The 17,202-nt window shown below is 41.2% G+C and overlaps 2 protein-coding genes across 4 annotated transcripts; both read right to left on the bottom strand.

Moving 5' to 3' along the window:
- Positions 1-381: 381 nt before the first annotated feature.
- Positions 382-6,223, bottom strand: LOC120034648 (AH receptor-interacting protein-like). 2 transcript variants are annotated; one of them, XR_005474071.1, is made up of 7 exons: positions 6,076-6,223; positions 3,701-3,883; positions 3,268-3,456; positions 2,858-3,034; positions 2,488-2,629; positions 1,957-2,184; positions 382-1,597 (listed from the first exon to the last, which is right to left on the bottom strand). XR_005474071.1 is itself a non-coding variant. In XM_038981227.1 (7 exons), exons 1-7 carry the CDS (start codon positions 6,172-6,174, stop codon positions 1,592-1,594), a joined length of 1,020 nt encoding a protein of 339 aa, XP_038837155.1. In that variant the 5' UTR covers positions 6,175-6,222; the 3' UTR covers positions 382-1,591. The 2 variants fall into 2 exon arrangements, 1 of the variants encoding a protein (XP_038837155.1); XM_038981227.1 differs by having other exon boundaries at positions 1,957-2,180; positions 6,076-6,222.
- A 4,471-nt stretch (positions 6,224-10,694) lies between these two features.
- On the bottom strand, positions 10,695-13,825 carry LOC120034953 (transmembrane protein 134-like). Of its 2 annotated transcripts, none has more exons than XM_038981669.1 (8): positions 13,638-13,825; positions 12,684-12,949; positions 12,499-12,566; positions 12,272-12,358; positions 12,039-12,115; positions 11,557-11,601; positions 11,380-11,433; positions 10,695-11,049 (listed from the first exon to the last, which is right to left on the bottom strand). In XM_038981669.1, exons 2-8 carry the CDS (start codon positions 12,894-12,896, stop codon positions 10,967-10,969), a joined length of 627 nt encoding a protein of 208 aa, XP_038837597.1. In that variant the 5' UTR covers positions 12,897-12,949; positions 13,638-13,825; the 3' UTR covers positions 10,695-10,966. The 2 variants fall into 2 exon arrangements, with proteins under 2 accessions (XP_038837597.1, XP_038837598.1); XM_038981670.1 differs by having other exon boundaries at positions 12,272-12,331.
- Between the last annotated feature and the right edge of the window lie 3,377 nt (positions 13,826-17,202).

Here is a 17,202-nt window from a genome sequence, read left to right as displayed (position 1 = left end):
ACAGGAACTGCTAAATGTATCCTGAAATCATGTGAAATCACTACAATTTAACACAGGTGGAGGCCAATTAACTTGGTGTGTGACTTAATGTGATTGGTTACACTGGAGGTAATTTAGGATTGCTATCCAACCAAGCTATTTCAGTTTAGGAAAAAAAACAATAGTTTTTTTTTTTTTCACTTGGAAATTGTGGGGTAGGATGCAAAGACCAATTCATTTTTTTAATGCATTTACATTCCAGGCTAAGGCAACAAAAGGTGATCATTTTAAAAGGGGGTGTGGACTTTCTATAAGCACTGTGTGGAGGTGAACGCTTTGCACAATGAGGCCTGGGTGAGTGTGCGCGCAAGCAAACATTGGGTATCATTACAAACACACCAGTAAGAGTTGCACCTCTTTATTTGGCTTCTCAGTCATAACATGGCTGCAAAAAACACTCGCTGTCCCGTCGTAGACATTTTATAGAAAGCATGATAAGTAGCCTGGTTAAACCAGGTTGAACACTGCTTACCAATGAAAACAATGTTGAGTGTAGTGTTTACTCTGCTTTTTAACCAGGCTAGATAACACCCATGTCATACAACTGACACTTGAGTCAAGTCATGGTGACCCTTTAGATAACATTTTCACAAAATACAAGGGACAAATGAGCTAAATGCTGGTATGATGAGATGTCAGTCGTTTGATGTGCAAACCTATGAAAATGGACCCTACAAAAAATGCTATCTTGACCTTTTACTTGATGCTTGCCAGTGAGTCATCACCCCAGTTCCATTACCATCTGGAGCCCTTCAGTGACTACTCCTTCCAGGCCTCCAATAGACTAAAGTGGAGCCTTCACAATATTGCCTTCCCCTATCCAGTCCTTTCAGTTTGTTGAACACAGACCGGGAAGGAGCTAGGGGCCAAAATGATGGCCACTATCCTAAACTACACTCACTGAAGCCAATGACTTAGCAAATCATTAGCTCTGTTCGACTGACCAAAAGGCAAGTGGGGTGGTGTTTGAGTTGAGGGCAAAAGAGTCCATTACAAATGTTCTAGCTTAAAATATACAGGACCACAAAGACAAATTAGCAAATGAAATGTAATACTAACATAGATACAAGTGAAGATAAGAGTACATACATTGAATAGTCATTAATAGGGATATAAACATATAAACATTAATAGGGATAAGTAAGGGGTGAACAAGAGGGAAATGGTGGAGACTGCTCTAGTGTCCATAAATATATATCTTGTGATTGTCTCCGAAGTTGATGTCCCAGTCATACTGCCAGAAGTGGAGGATCTCCTGCGTATTCCTGTACTTTTGCAGCATGTGTGTGTGATGTAACTGGCTGTTTGCGGTAGGGGAAAGCTGAACTTTGAAAGTCTGTTGGTGTTGAGGGTAGATGTGTGTGTGGGTGTGTAATGTCTTTCTATAAAAGATCAAATTGAATCTAGAAAGAGAATGTGCCATGTGCACTGCGAAAGTGATGTTTCATGGGGAAAGTGAATATGGCTTTGGTGTGTGGATAAAACTAAACATGTCAATGTGTCCTCAACTGCTCCTCCTCTTCTTTATAACAAGAATAATGGTCTTCTTAATTCAGCCCTAAAAGAGTGCATAACAGTATTAGACATTCAAAAAGAATATTACCTAATTAGAAATTCAACACTAAAGGGATAATACTGCCAATTTAAAAAGACATCAAGTAGTGTAAAGACACATGGATCATTCATTTCACTAGTAAAATAAAGTGTAGACATTTTCTTCACACCAGGTAATCTGATCCTAGATTTGGGAAAAACACTCATAGCATTCGTGTAAGAGTGCTGATATAGATTAATTTGGCCTTTTAGATTATAGGGACAAGGGGGGACCTGATCCTAGAAAAGCACTGCTACTCTCAGATGCTGTTTTAATATGGGCCCAGATTCGAAGAAACTTCTAGAAGGTACTCGGCTACTCACCGTGGTAGCGGTGGCGTTGCTGTCGTAGCTGAACAGACTCTTGTAGCGGCCCTTCTCCTCCTTCTCCTTGGAGCGGATCCTCTCCTCCATGGCCCTCAGCTCTTTAGCCACCGAGGGCCCCAGCGACGGGTCCAGCTCCACCACCTTGGCAAAATCGGCCCGCGCCTCCGTCTCGTTCCACACTGCCGCGTGGGCCTTGGCCCGCTTGAAGTAGGCCTTCATGTCTGTGGGGGTGAGAGTGTGTCAATGGGAAAGAGACTGGTGTGTTCAAATGGTGTTAAGTTTACACACTTAAGTTAAGTAGCTGGTAGTAAGCAATACAAAAGGACTTGTCATTCACTAGCAACAGGCCTGCTGTAGACAACAGAACAGCAAAAGTAACAAATGTTTATTTTTTAAAGGGATTGTCTTAAGTAATGACAAATTACACATTCACTTTCAGAGCATAGCCTATTGTTATGTGAATTCAGCATATTCAGTTGATCCTAGGGCAGGGCTACACCTGAATGTATTCAGAAGTGTGTGACTCACCCTCGTATTTGGAGATGATGGAGGAGCAGTGGTCCAGCACCTCGTAGTACTGACCCTGGACCAGCTGACACTGGCAGTAGTTCAGCATCAGGGGCGTGATCATGAGGTCCAGCTTGATCCAGCACTCGTCGCCTGGACGCTCCTGATTGGAGGAGGGGCAAGGATGGGGAGGAGTTAGACAACTAGCTACTTATTTAGTGGGGTTAAGATGTTCTATATACAGGGAATGCATAGATCTCATTTGACGCGCAGAATGGCTAGTTATCTCAACTAAATTAAAAGTATTTGTCTGCAGTGCTCTAAATGTTACCCTATTAAATGCCAAAAAAAGCAGGTCCCCAGGACTAGGTTCGAAGTCATAAATCTTTACCTTCATCTGCAGATTCTTTAGACAGGCGATGGCATTGTGGTACTTCTCGGCCGCTTCCTTCACGTCGCCCTTCTTGTAGAGGGCGTTACCCTCCACGTGGATCTGAGGCACCACCTCCAGCTTCTCCTCGTCCGTCATCGCCCAGATGTCCAGTCTGAACGAGCCGGGCGTTAAAACCTGGGAGAGGCGTCAATTATATTATTCAATCAAAATGAATTTACGCAGTGAAATGACAGAGGCATGAGTGCTGTTTGGGTGATAAAAGGGTTAGAAAACATTTTGATGTAGTGCTTTTAACAGAACCAGTTGTCACAAAGTGCTTTTACTGTAACCAGGCCTAGACCCCCAAAGAGCAAGCAGTGGCAAAGGGGAAAAACCCCTAATGGAGAATAAATAAGCCCCAACTTCACCTCCATGAGCTCCAGGGTGAAGACCAGGGGCTGAGGGTTGGCCTGGAGCTGGTCCAGGTCACAGTGGCCCAGGGAGTGGTGTGAGTGGATCTGAGCAATGCCACAGCAGTGTCTCTGGCCCTCCAGGGGGTCCTTCCCTGCACTGATGTTCCTCAGGGACTGGGACACCAGCGGGTACAGGGCTGTGTGCTGTAGGGAGAAGGAAAGAGGATGGTTACATTATTCACTAGAACAAATTGAGGGACTGGTGGATTTTAAAGTACAATTAAGGCAGTTCTCTGAAGGGAAACAATTAACAAAACGTATTGACAAACCCTGTCAAATTCCATAACGATCAATGTTTTTGCCACCCATTTGCATGTCTGTGGGTGTGTGCACAAAAGTAACGGTCTCTAATCCATCCACGTCAACCATGTTAAGTTGGGCGACCCACCTTGACGTCACATGTGAAATCTGCCACTTCTCCCTCCCTCATGGTGGCAATGACTCGCTCCCACACGGCCAGCTTGAACTTCTTTCCCAAGATAAGTTCCATGGGCTTGCTCCGGCCCCCCATGGTCCTGGAGTCATCCAGCACCGTGCCATCACACAGGCTGGAACGGTAGTGGAATATCACCTGTTGGAAAATTGGGGGGATAGAATGGAGAACTGGTATTACACAAGTGGACAAATCATGTAATACACTGAACAAAAATATAAACGCAACATGTAAAGTGTTGGTCCCATGTTTCATGAGCTGAAATAAAAAGATCCCAGAAATGTTCCATTACGCACAAAAAACACGTATTACTCAAATGTTGTGCACAAATTTGTTTACATCCCTGTTAGTGAGCATTTCTCCTTTGCCAAGATAATCCATCCGCCTGACAGGTGTGGCATATCAAGAAGCTGATTAAACAGCATGATCATTACACAGGTGTGCCCTGTGCTGGGGACAATAAAAAGACCACTAAAATGTGCAGTTGTGTCACACAACACAATGCCACAAATGTTTCCAGTTTTGAGTGAGCATGAAATTGGCATGCCGACTGCAGGAATGTCCACCGGAGCTGTTGCCAGAGAATTTAATGTTAATTTCTCTATCATAAGCCACCTCCAAATGTAATTTTAGAGCATTAGGCAGAACGTCCAACCAGCCTCAACTGCAGACCACATGTAAACATGCCAGCCAAGGACCTCCACATCTGGCTTCTTCACCGGCGGGATCATCTGAGACCAGCCACTCGGACAGCTGATGAAACTGTGGGTTTGCACAAACGAAGAATTTCTGCACAAACGTCAGAAACCGTCCCAGGGAAGCTGATCTGCATGCTCGTGGTCCTCACCAAGGTCTTGACCGGACTGTAGTTAGGCTTCGTAACAAACTTCAGTGGGAAAATGCTCACCTTAGATGGCCACTGGTACGCTTGAGAAGTGTGCTCTTCATGGATGAATCCCAGTTTCAACAGTACTGGGCAGATGGCAGAAAGCGTGTCTTACGTTGTGTGGGCGGGCGGTTTGCTGATGTCAACGTTGTGAACAGAGTGGGCCATGGTAGCAGTGGGGTTATGGTATGCGGCAGGCATAAGCTACGGACATCAAATACAATTGCATTTTATCGATGGCAATTTGAACACACAGAGATACCGTGACAAGATCCTGATGCCCATTGTTGTGCCATTCATCCACCGCCATCACCTCATGTTTCAGCATGATAATGCACAGCCCCATGTCGCAAGGATCTGTACACTATTCCTAGAAGCTGAAAATGTCCCAGTTCTTCCATGGCCTGCATACTCAGACATTTCACTCATTGAGCATGTTTGGGATGCTCTGGATCGACGTGTATGACAGTGTGTTCCAGTTCCCGCCAATATCCAGCATTTCGCACAGCCATTGAATAGGAGTGGGACAACATTCCACAATCAACTCTATGCGAAGGAGACATGTCGCACTGCATGAGGCAAATGGTGATCACACCAGATACTGAATGCTTTTCTGATCCACAACCCTACTTTTTTTTTTTTTTTTTTTTTAAAGGTATCTGTTACCAACATATGGATATCTGTATTCCCAGTCATTTGAGATTCATACATTTGGGCCAAATGTATTTATTTAAATTGACTGGATTTCCTTTATATGAACTGAAACTCAGTCAAATCTTTAACATTTTTGCATGTTGCGTTTATATATTTGTTCAGTGTACATGACATACATTGTATTGATGAAACAGAGTTTGTTCTGTTTAGTAACAGTAAAAGGTGTAGTTTCTACATAATCACTTCTCAGCAGTTGGACAATAAATGCTGATAGAGTGAGCTTGTTAAGGTTTAAAATGCATGTCTTTCACATATTAAAAGACCCCATATCAAACGAAATTTTAGATTTTTATCAACAGGCAGAGGCACAAATTCACATTGATTATCCAACCATACGGTCAATCTTGCCGACTTTCCAATTAAAATGTAGTAGTAATGTTTACAAGCTGACGGACATCCCCACCGACCAATAAGAGAGATGAAAATCAATAAAGACTTGTCCATCCTGTAAAAGCACCGCCCTCTTACAGTATCACAAAAAAACCTTTCGTTTTTACTCCAATAATTACTTATTGGCTGATAATTTCTGTAAATAACAATTCTGGTAGACCGAGTTATAGTTTAACTAAAATAAGGTAACGTATATATCACCTCAGAACATGTCAAACCTCGATAATTTCACTCCATTATAACGTTAGCAGCTAGCTAATAATGCCAATCCGTTTAGCCAGCACTACACATACAAAACTACCCTTTGAACGTGGATTAAATTCACTATTTTATAACTCACCTTGGTCCCATCAGGAAACGTTGACAGCTCTCCTTTGCCTGGACTGACCACTTTCTTCTGAATGCCTTCTGCGAGTAGCTTGGTAGCCAGTTCCTCCATCCTTGCTTCCCCCGAGTGTCAAGCCGACTGCCTATCTTCGGGAGAGCTCGCGATAAATCGACACATCAATTGACGTCACTGCTGACGCCTTGGGACTTCAAGCAGTCTTGTGATTAGATTACCCTCTACCCTCCTCTTCAGTCGTGGATCAAATCATTCTGCTGGTGTTTTGATACCTATTCACAAGTTTAAAGGTGACGTTCTAGAATCCACATCTTCACAAGACGGAAGATGGGTCATAGTAACTGTTAAACTTGACAATGCTATTTTCATCATTTGTAATGTATACGGACATAACTCACATGCTCATAATAAGAGCCTTTTACCCAATTTACCAGGAAAGTACAGGATTTAAGCAACAAATACTCAGAGGCTTTTCTAATTATTTCAGGGGATTTTAATGAAACATCTGATGCGTCTGCTGATCGTTTTCCTCATAGAACGAGTCAAAGCCCTCAAAATAGCAATATTATAACTACATTATGCAAGGATCTCTGTGTTGAGGATGCCTGGCGTTATTTCAATCCGAATGCAAAGGGTTATACCTGGACCAACAAAACTATGTCACGTAAATCTAGAATAGATGTATTCCTAATTTCCCCTTTTTTGTTACAATTTGTTATAGATGTAGATCATCAGTTGGCTCCCTTTTCTGATCATCACTTGATTTCCCTGAATTTACAAGCTACTAAAAAATCAAAAGGTACTCGAGGATATTGGAAATTAAACAACACACTTCTTAAAGATACTACTCTCATTGAAAACATCAAATCGTTAGCTAAAGATATTTTTGCAAGAGAAGACTTGGGTCATGGGAGTAGATGGGAATTTTTCAAATATAAAGTCAGAGTGGTAGCCATTAAATGCGCCAAAGAGCTGATGCAATTAAAGAACCTTAGAGAAAAAGAGATAATGAGCAAGCTTGACAGTTTTCTAAAGAAAGATAATCTATCTGAAGAAGAGGAGTCTGTATTCAAGTCTTTACAACTAGAATTAGAACAGCTATACACGGCTCTGGCAAAGGGTGCCTTTGTAAGGTCAAAAGCAAAATGGATTGAAGAGGGGGAAAGAAACACTAGTTACTTTTTTGCACTTGAAAAGAGAAACTACAAAATAAAATATGTAACTGCACTCAAAATGAACGATGTTTTATGCAAAGATCCCATTACAATATCATAATTTGTCAATTCCTTTTATGAAAACCTTTACGGCTCTCAATTTCAGGAAGATGGTTGTGAAAGCTACATTTGCCACATTCAGAATTATGTCCCTGTAATTGAGGATGATTTCCACTCAGTTTGCGATTCACTTGTGTCAATTGAAGAAATTAGAGAGGCTCTGAATTCAATGAAAAAAGGGAAATCACCTGGCCCTGATGGCCTGTCATTAGAATTCTATAGACAGTTTTGGGAGTTACTAGTAGACCCAATTTTCAATATGTTTCAAGATTGCATGAAAAATTGTGAAATGGTCTGCACTATGAAACAGGGCCTTATTTCATTGATTCCGAAGCCCGATAAAGACCCTTCTCTCATTGACAATTTGGTGACCAATTACTTTATTAAATATTGATTACAAATTGATTGCTCTGGTTTATGCCAGAAGATTAAAGAAAGGAATAGATACCATTATAAATGAGACTCAAACAGGATTTATGAAGGGCCGTCACATAAGCTCTAACATTCGTTTAGTCTTGGACCTTATAGATTATTCAGATGCAATTGACTCAGATGCGGTTGTCTTATTTTTGGACTTCTGTAAAGCCTTTGACACAATTGAACATGAATTTCTCTTTAGTTCTCTTAAACTTTTTGGATTTGGTGAAAATTTTATCAAAGTAATTTGCATGTTTTACAAAGACATAAATAGTTCTGTGTTACTAAACCCTTAATACTTACAAAAGATTCAGTATCAACAGAAGTGTATGACAGGGATGCCCAATTTCGCCATTTTTATTCACTATGGTTGTGGAACTTTTATCTCTAGATATTCTGAATAATGCTAATTTGTATGGCTTAACCATTTTTAACAAAGAAATCAAAATTTCACAACTGGATGATGATGCTACACTTGCCCTTAATGCTATAACTGCATTTTCTATTGCATCAGGATTAAAACTGAAAGTTTCTAAATGTGAAATCTTATGTTTATTTGACTCTGATGATGAAGAAATAGAAAATATTCCTGTAAAGGACTGTGTTAAAGAGATCTTTCTATACTTGGGAGAGTACTTCTGTCCAAGGCAGAGGGACTCATTACCCCTCATTATCGTTATGTGTAAATCCAGCTACTTGTAAAGAGATCAATAAGACCTTTCTTGACTTCATCTGGAAAAATAAGTCTCACAAACTAAAAAAGTCAGTCCTTTCTAACAAAAGAGCTGAAGGAGGTCTGGAAGAGTTGGATTTTGTTGACATAAATAACACTTTCAAGATGAACTGGTTGAAATTATGTTTGATCAATACTGATTCAATATGGTATTTCATTCCAAAAATGTTGTTTAATAAGTTGAGAGGTCTTCAATTTTTACTGAAATGTAATTATATTCCTGAAAGATTACCTGCTAAATTGGCTAGGTTTCACCAACAAGCTTTAATGGCCTGGAAAATATGTATCCTGCACAATTTTTCCCCACATAAAGCTCTTTTGTGGAATAATTCAGACATAACTGTAAGGAATAATTTATTGTTCTACCCCAGCTGGCATGAGAGGAATATTGACTTTGTTCTTGATGTTTTCGACAACAAGGGTAATATTCTCACATATGAGAAATTTATAACATTGAAAGAGTTTCCAATACCTTTCAGAGAGTTTATTTCTGTGATCAAAGCCGTTCCCAGTAGTCTAACTACACCAATGAAAACTCATCTTAGCTTTGGTAATGATCACAAAGTTTATCCAGAACTCAGATTGGAAGGCGTGGGCTTACTTGAGAAATCTTGTTGTAATAAATATATAAGACAAATTCTTCATTCACAAAACCAACTTACACCGAGAGGAAAGTTTTTCTGGAACATGCTTATTTCTGACATTGTCTGGAAAAATGCATGGTTAAGGCCTTACAAATACTGTATAGCAAAGAAAGTTAAGGATGTGCACTTCAAAATTTTACATAAGGTATATCCATGTAATTCTATGACATCCAAATGTGTGGTTATTGATGATATCTGCGTTTTCTGTGAAAAAGGTGAGAATCTGTCCCACTTGTTCTTTGAATGTAAATTTGTGTCAGAATTTTGGGAAAATCTTGCAAAATACTTATTTACCATTATGAACACTACCTCTGTTTTTGACATGAAAGATATATGTTACTATTGCAATGATAATAAGACCACTGAAATTATTGTGAATTTTTTTATTCTTGTTGCCAAATACTTCATACACAAACAAAAATTCCAAAATTCTATACCAAAATTAAAAAGAAATTGGGTTGAATTTAACTATTTTATTAAAACATTAACCCTTGTGAACAATAACAAGAATAACATTTTCCTAAATCATTACAATAAGATTTTTTCAGAGTGATTACAATTGCACTAGAATTGTTTATCTTTTTATTTTTTGTTTATTCCAATATTTTCTTGTTAATACCTGCGTTCTGTTTTGTATGATGTAAGAATGTAAATTGTTGAACTGTATTTTGAACAGAATAAAATACAATAATGTGATTACCGTCTACCAGTTGAATCAAATCAAATTGGTCACATACACATGGTTAGCAAGCAGATGTTATTGCGAGTATAGCGAAAAGCTTGTGCTTCTAGTTCCGACAGTGCAGCAATATCTAACAAGTAATATCTAACAATTCCACAACAAATATCTAACTGAGAAATGGAATAAGAATATATAAATATATGGATGAGCAATGTCAGAGTGGCATAGGCTAAGATGCAATAGATAGTACAGAATACAGTATATACATATGAGACGAGTAATGCAAGACATGTAAACATTATTAAAGTGACTAGTGTTCAATTTACTAAAGTGGCCAGTGATTACAAGTCTGTATGGAGGCAGCATCCTCACTGTGCTAGTGATGGCTGTTTAACAGTCTGATGGCCATGAGATAGAAGCTGTTTTTCAGTCTCTCGGTCCCAGCTTTGATGCACCTGTACTGATCTCGCCTTCTGGATGGTGGCGGGGTGAACAAGCAGTGGCTCGGGTGGTTGTTGTTCTTGATATTTTTGGCCTTCCTGTAACATCGGGTGCTGTAGGTGTCCTGGAGGGCAGGTAGTTTGCACTCAGTGATGCGTTGTGCAGACCGCACCGCCCTGTGGTTGTGAGCGGTGCAGTTGCCGTACCAGGCGGTGATACAGCCCAACAGGATGCTCTCAATTGTGCATCTAAAAGTTTGTAAGGGTTTTAGGTGACAAACTGTTGCGCCTTCTTCACCACACTGTCACCTGAGAGAAATACCTAATACTTTCGGCACCGACCGCATCACAGCTGTCCTAAAATCCCCATGCGGTTCGCATTATCCCAACACCAGCGCTACTAACAAACACTGACTCATGGAGACCTTTTAAAAGTAATATACAAAAAACAGGTTTATTGTAGTTTCACAGTCACTATTTACTCACGAGACATGACACAAACAGGCAGGGCAAATCAGACTCCTTCTCTTCCATACAGGATGTGCAAGAAGCTTATCGAGGCACAAAGTGGTTGAGTTTGTAGTAGTGGTCAGTATAAAGACAGGGTAAAAAGGTTTGACATAATAAGAAAAAACATCTTTGTTACATAAAAAGTACAATACTCAAAATTGGACAAAAAAAAGGTGTAGTGCAATGGGTCATTTTTCAAAATAGGGCAAGTAGAAGAACTTGAAGCCTCTTCTTCCCCGAACCGCACAACTGATGTAAATCACATGGTACACTGAGGGAAAAGGAGAGAAAACAATTACCACACTGTTTTAATCATTTCTATAGTAAACATATGAAGCCATAGTAATGCACATGTAAACTGTGAAGCTTTTGTAATGCCTGTGTGTATTTAATCTGCAGATTACTTGTTTCAACATACACAGTGATAAGTCTGACAGTAGGGACTTCTACACACCATTACAGGACTGTTTAAGTTCACATTCCCACCCACATGCACTGTCCAGACGTTATGATTAAAAAGACAGGAGAAAAGGCTGAAAGACGTGTGAAACATGAAATACATTGACAATACAACCAAGTCAAGGTAAAGAGCACTATATACCCCCAGGAATGAAGAGAAGAAATCCAGGGATGAAGAAAATGGCACTTGAGACACCTGTGGAAAACATCAAAGATACCATGTCAAAGCCCACAGTAAAAGACTACCAACGACCAAGAATACAGACATCTTCACTGATATGTGACAACACACCCCACATTCACTGAATCTCTTTCTTACCTGCATCCGGATTCAATTGTATTACGACACCAGTGAAAATGAGAGCTGAGAGAAAGAAAACATGGACATTTAATGAAAAGGCAATATCTCAAGACAACTAACAATAGACATGAGAACACAAGAGGAGTTATTCCGGGGCAAAGTTCAGTGCCATGAATGCATTACAATGGCTGACAATGGGTGGTAAAAAAACAAGACACATCTATAAAATATAAACCGCCGTACACAAACTAAATGTTAGACTGCAGTGTTTCCCAACCCATTCCTGGGCTGTGTGCACATTTTTTTCCTAGCCTAGTAATAACACACAGGATTCAATGTATCAGCAAGCCTTTGGTTAGTTGAATCAAGTGTGTTAGTGCCGGGCTGGTACAAAAATGTGCACACCTTGCGCGTTCTCCCAGGAATGGATTGGCGAAAAACACTGTTGAATGAGAATCACGGTTGATGTTTTCTCTTTCAGCAGAGATGGTGTGACTTACCGACTCCAGTGACGAGGAGAAGGAATGAGGCGAGGACCACTCTTCTGTTCTTCTTCACCAGAGGGTGAGACATCCACCTGAGGAAAACATCAGGGTTTTCCTCAGTCATTGTGGGTGTTTGAGAGTGTGTGTGAGTACATCCTTGATCTTATGTGATATTGTGGGCATGGTCCAGTGTAATGCATTCTTGTGAATGACTGTTTGTGTGCGTGTTTGCGTGCGTGGTTAATTACCCGCAGCAGTGTGCAGAGAGCTGGGTGACAGAGCTCAAGGTGCTGAACGACCACTGGGAGCTGCAGTAAGACAGAGTCGCAGGATCACTGAGGGGGGGGGGGGAAATGGGAAAGTTGAACATCTTTCTTGATATCATAGAAAATAAGGAACACGCATTTACATTTGAGGGTGCCATTCTCATCTAGGTAATGCCAGATGCAATCACAACACGCCAATGAAGACAAACCTGATTTTGAAGAAGTTATTGAAAGAGGAATTGCCACTGCTGCCCAAGACGTCTTCATTTTCCAGATTCTGTGCGAGCAGAGAGAAAGAGAAAAATGTTAGGTCACCACCACACCCTGATATCACTTCTATGTGTGTGTGTGTGTGTTATGTCTATACGTATGTGTGTGTATGATGGGGCATCACCTGGTACTTCAGACTGCTGCTGTGGTCGGGGGAGCCAGCCACAGCGGAGGGCGAGTGAGTCTGGGGTTTGGCAAAGGACAGGGTACCGAACGTCATCTCTCCCCCCTCTCTGTCTTTCTCTCGGCCCTTCCATCCTTCCTTCTCTCCATCAGCTACCCCTTCATCCTCTCCCTCCAGCACAAACGCGTCATCGATGCTGAACTGCGTTTCCATAGCCGGCGATTGCCAGTACTCTCACACCTTGCCGCTGCTTTGGTTGATATACACTGTGGGTTGAGGGGGAAATTCAGCAAACAATGGAAATAAAATCAATGTACAAAAGCAGATTTTATATCCAAGGGCCATATATGTGGATGTCAACATAGAGCTCTGATCTAGGCTAAACTAATAGCTATAGTTAAGTGGATTATAGTTAAGCTAATAGTTAAGTGGACTCGTCTTGTGTTAGCAGTTCGAGATGTGTGAAATCGACATCATACAGCCAGCCTTTGGGTTAATGATTAACCACATTGAAGCTCAGGCTGCATGTCGTTTTCAACAAAGAAAATTCAGCGATATTTTATTTTTTTCCTTTCGTATTTGTAACATTCATATGAATTAAACAGATCTTGCGTAAATCTTTGATAAACCAAATTGTTTACAACTCCATCTCCACTGTACCCTCTAACCCTGCGACTTGCAAACACGTCTTTCGTAGATAAGGACATTAAGCGGCATAATATCCGGTTGAAAAACGTTAGCTAAGTGGTAGAAACAACATCAACAAAGAGCGTTGCTAACTAATAAACACACATGCGTTTACGTCAACGTACATTATTATCTGAAGCTCTTTATGAGATAATTATTTGAAACATTTAAAAGCAACTTTTAATAGCTACTTTATCGGTTATGTCTACATTGTTTGGTTGCACTGCTCCGCTAACGGCTAGCAAATTATATAAGGAGTAAACTTACTCTCTTTTTCAGGCGATTTGACTTAAATTTCACGTTTCCATGTGCATGTTCACATATTTACATTATTTGCTGTAAGCCTTTGTTTGTAATATGTCATACTAATCTGACTGCAAAAACTTCCCAAAACTTTAGACTTTCCTTATGCATCCGGTTTACGATTGGACATGACTGAGTGAAACCTATTCGGATTCTAATACGCCCAAATGAAAAGGCTCTACTAATCGATCGCTGCCTTGCAATGTCGATTTATCATGTACTTAATACGAATAAAAACTATTATCCATAAAATAACACGAATGTTCATTTTCATTCGTTCATGTTTGATCATGTTCATTCGTTCATGTTATGTTTATAGCAAAACAACAAGCGGCACACATAAATATTATATTGATACATATTTGTGAAAAGTTGACCTTATCAATGTTAATCAAGATGAATATACATAACTATAAAAAATACAAAGATAAACTATACCGAACAGAAATATAAATGCAACATACAACAATTTCAAAGATTTTACTGAGTTACAGTTCACATAAGGAAATCAGTCAATTTAAATATATTCATTATGCCCTAAGATCGAATCGCACTACACCGGCTCCGACGCTCGTCGGATGTGGCAGGGCTTGCAAACTACTACAGACTACAAAGGGAAGAACTGCTGAGAGCTGCCCAGTGAGCCTACCAGACAAGCTAAATTACTTCTATGCTCGCTTCGAGGCAAGTAACACTGAAACATGCATGAGACCATCAGCTGTTCCGGATGACTGTGTGATCACGCTCTCCGCAGCCAATGTGAGTAAGACCTTTAAACAGGTCAACATTCAGGCCCCTGGGCCAGACGGATTATCAGGACGTGTACTCCAAGCATGCGCTGACCAACTGGCAAGTGTCTTCACTGACATTTTCAACTTCTCCCTGTCCGAGTCTGTAATACCAACATGTTTCAAGCAGACCACCATAGTCCCTGTGCCCAAGAACACTAAGGTAACCTGCCTAAATGACTACCGACCTGTAGCACTCACATCTGTAGCCGTGAATGCTTTGAAAGGCTGGCCATGGCTCACATCAACACCATTATCCCAGAAACCCTAGACCCACTCCAATGTGCATACCACACCAACAGATCCACAGATGATGCAATCTCTATTGCACTCCACAATGCCCTTTCCCACCTGGACAAAAGGAACACCTATGTGAGAATGCTGTTCATTGACTACAGCTCAGTGTTCAACACCATAGTGCCCTCAAAGCTCATCACTAAGCTAAGTACCCTGGGACTAAACACCTCCCTCTGCAACTGGATCCTGGACTTCCTGACGGGCCGCATCCAGGTGGTAAAAGTAGGTAACAACACATCCGCCATGCTGATCCTCAACACGGGGGCCCCTCAGGGGTGCGTGCTCAGTTACCTCCTGTACAACACTATTCACTCATGACTGCACGGCCAGGGATGACTCCAACACCGTCATTAAGTTTGCTGATGACACAACAGTGGTAGGCCTGATCACCAACAACAATGAGACAGCCTATAGGGAGCAGGTCAGAGACCTGACCATGTGGTGCAAGGACAACAACCTCACCCTCAACGTGATCAAGACAAAGGAAATGATTGTGGACTAGAGGAAAAGGAGGACCGAGCACGCCCCCATTCTCATCGACGTGGCTGTAGTGGAGCAGGTTGACAGCTTCAAGTTCCTTGGCGTCCACATCACCAACAAACTAACATGGTCCAAGCACACCAAGACAGTCGTGAAGAGGGCAAGACAAAACCTATTCCCCCTGAGGAGACTGAAAAGATTTGGCATGGGTCCTCAGATCCTCAAAAGGTTTTACAGCTGCACCATCGAGAGCATCCTGATGAGTTGCATCACCGCCTGGTATGGCAACTGCTCGTCCTCGGACATCTATACCAGGCGGTGTCAGAGGAAGGCCCTAAAAATTGTGAAAGACTTCAGCCACCCCAGTCATAGACTGTTCTCTCTGCTACTGCACGGCAAGTGGTAACGGAGCGCCAAGTCTAAGTCCAAGAGGCTTCTAAACAGCTTCTACCCCCAAGCCATAAAACTCCTGAACAGCTAATCATCCCCCCCACGCTGCTGCTACTCTCTGTTATTATCTTTGCATAGTCACTTTAATAACTGACATCTACATGTACATAATTAACTCAATTCCGGTGCCCCAGCACATTGACACATTGACTCTGTACCGGTACCCCCTGTATATAGCCCCGCTATTGTTATTTACTGCTGCTCTTTAATTATTTGTTATTCTTATCTTTGACTTTTTTTAGGTATTTTCTTAAAACTGCATTGTTGGTTAAGAGCTTGTAAGTAAGCATTTCACTGTAAGGCCTACACCTGTTGTATTCGGCGCATGTGACAACTAGAATTTAATTTGATTTGATATGATATATGGATTTCATATGACTGGGAATACAGATATGAATCTGTTTGTCTCCGATACCTTAAAAAAAAGTAGGGGCATGGATCAGTATCTGGAGTGGCCTCATGCATCTCCTTTGCATAGAGTTGATCAGGCTGTTGATTGTGGCCTGTGGAATGTTGTTCCACTCATTTTCAATGGCTGTGCGAAGTTGCTGGATGTTGGCGGGAACACAATGTTGTACGTGTCTATCCAGAGCATCCCAAACATGCTCAACGGGTGACATGTCTGTTGAGTATGCAGGCCATGGAAGAACTAGTTAGTTACTCTATAAATTACATTTTCAGCTTCCAGGAATAGTGTACAGATCCTTGCGACATGGGCCTATGCATTATCATGCTGAAACATCAGGTGATGGCGGCAGATGAATGGCACGACAATGGGCCTCAGGATCTCGTCACAGCATCTCTGTGCTTTCAAATTGACATAGATATAATGCAGTTGCATTAGTTGTCTGTAGCTTATGCCTGCCCATACCACAACCCCACCGCCACCATGGGGCACTCTGTTCACAACGTTGACATCAGCAAACCGCTCGCCCACACAACGCCATACACGTGGTCTGCGGTTGTGAGGCCGGTTGGACGTACTGCCAAATTCTCTAAATTGACATTGAAGGCGGCTTATGGTAGAGAAATTAAAATAAAATTCCCTGACAACAGCTCTGGTGGACATTCCTGCAGTCAGAATGCCAGTTGCACGCTCTCTCAAAACCCGAGACATCTTTGGCATTGTGTTGTGTGACAAAACTGCACATTCTAGAGTGTCCTTTTATTGTTCCCAGCACAAGGTGCACCTGTGTAAAGATTATGCTGTTTAATCAGCTTCTAGATATGCCACACCTGTCAGGTGGATGGATTGTCTTGGCAAAGGAGAAATGCTCTCTAACAGGGATGTAAACAAATTTGTGCACGACATTTGAGAGAAATAAACTTCTGCGTATGGAACATTTCATTTTATTTTATTTCAGCTCGTGTAAGACACTAGATGTTGCGTTTCTATTTTTTGTTCAGTGTATTATGGGAGCTTTTGCCAAATAACCATGTGATTTTCGGTAAATCGGCCCGTACAAAGTGCAAACACACAAGACCACTAATCAAACAGTAAACAGATAAGTCAT

The sequence above is a fragment of the Salvelinus namaycush genome, chromosome 42 (assembly GCF_016432855.1).
Source record: "Salvelinus namaycush isolate Seneca chromosome 42, SaNama_1.0, whole genome shotgun sequence".
Classification (NCBI taxonomy): Eukaryota; Metazoa; Chordata; class Actinopteri; order Salmoniformes; family Salmonidae; genus Salvelinus; species Salvelinus namaycush.
This window is presented reverse-complemented; position numbering and strand designations above follow the sequence as displayed.

What these genes read in the sequence shown, in the direction of transcription:
- LOC120034648 (XM_038981227.1), bottom strand. Translation starts at nt 6,174, where the DNA reads ATGGAGGAACTGGCTACCAAGCTACTCGCAGAAGGCATTCAGAAGAAA. An exon ending in ATTTCACATGTGACGTCAAG is followed by an intron (nt 3,457 to 3,700) that starts GTGGGTCGCCCA and finishes TTCTCCCTACAG; the next exon opens with CACACAGCCCTGTACCCGCT. An exon ending in TCACCCTGGAGCTCATGGAG is followed by an intron (nt 3,035 to 3,267) that starts GTGAAGTTGGGG and finishes CGCCTCTCCCAG; the next exon opens with GTTTTAACGCCCGGCTCGTT.
- LOC120034953 (XM_038981669.1), bottom strand. Translation starts at nt 12,896, where the DNA reads ATGGAAACGCAGTTCAGCATCGATGACGCGTTTGTGCTGGAGGGAGAG. An exon ending in GCAGCAGTCTGAAGTACCAG is followed by an intron (nt 12,567 to 12,683) that starts GTGATGCCCCAT and finishes CTGCTCGCACAG; the next exon opens with AATCTGGAAAATGAAGACGT. An exon ending in AATAACTTCTTCAAAATCAG is followed by an intron (nt 12,359 to 12,498) that starts GTTTGTCTTCAT and finishes CCCCCCCCTCAG; the next exon opens with TGATCCTGCGACTCTGTCTT.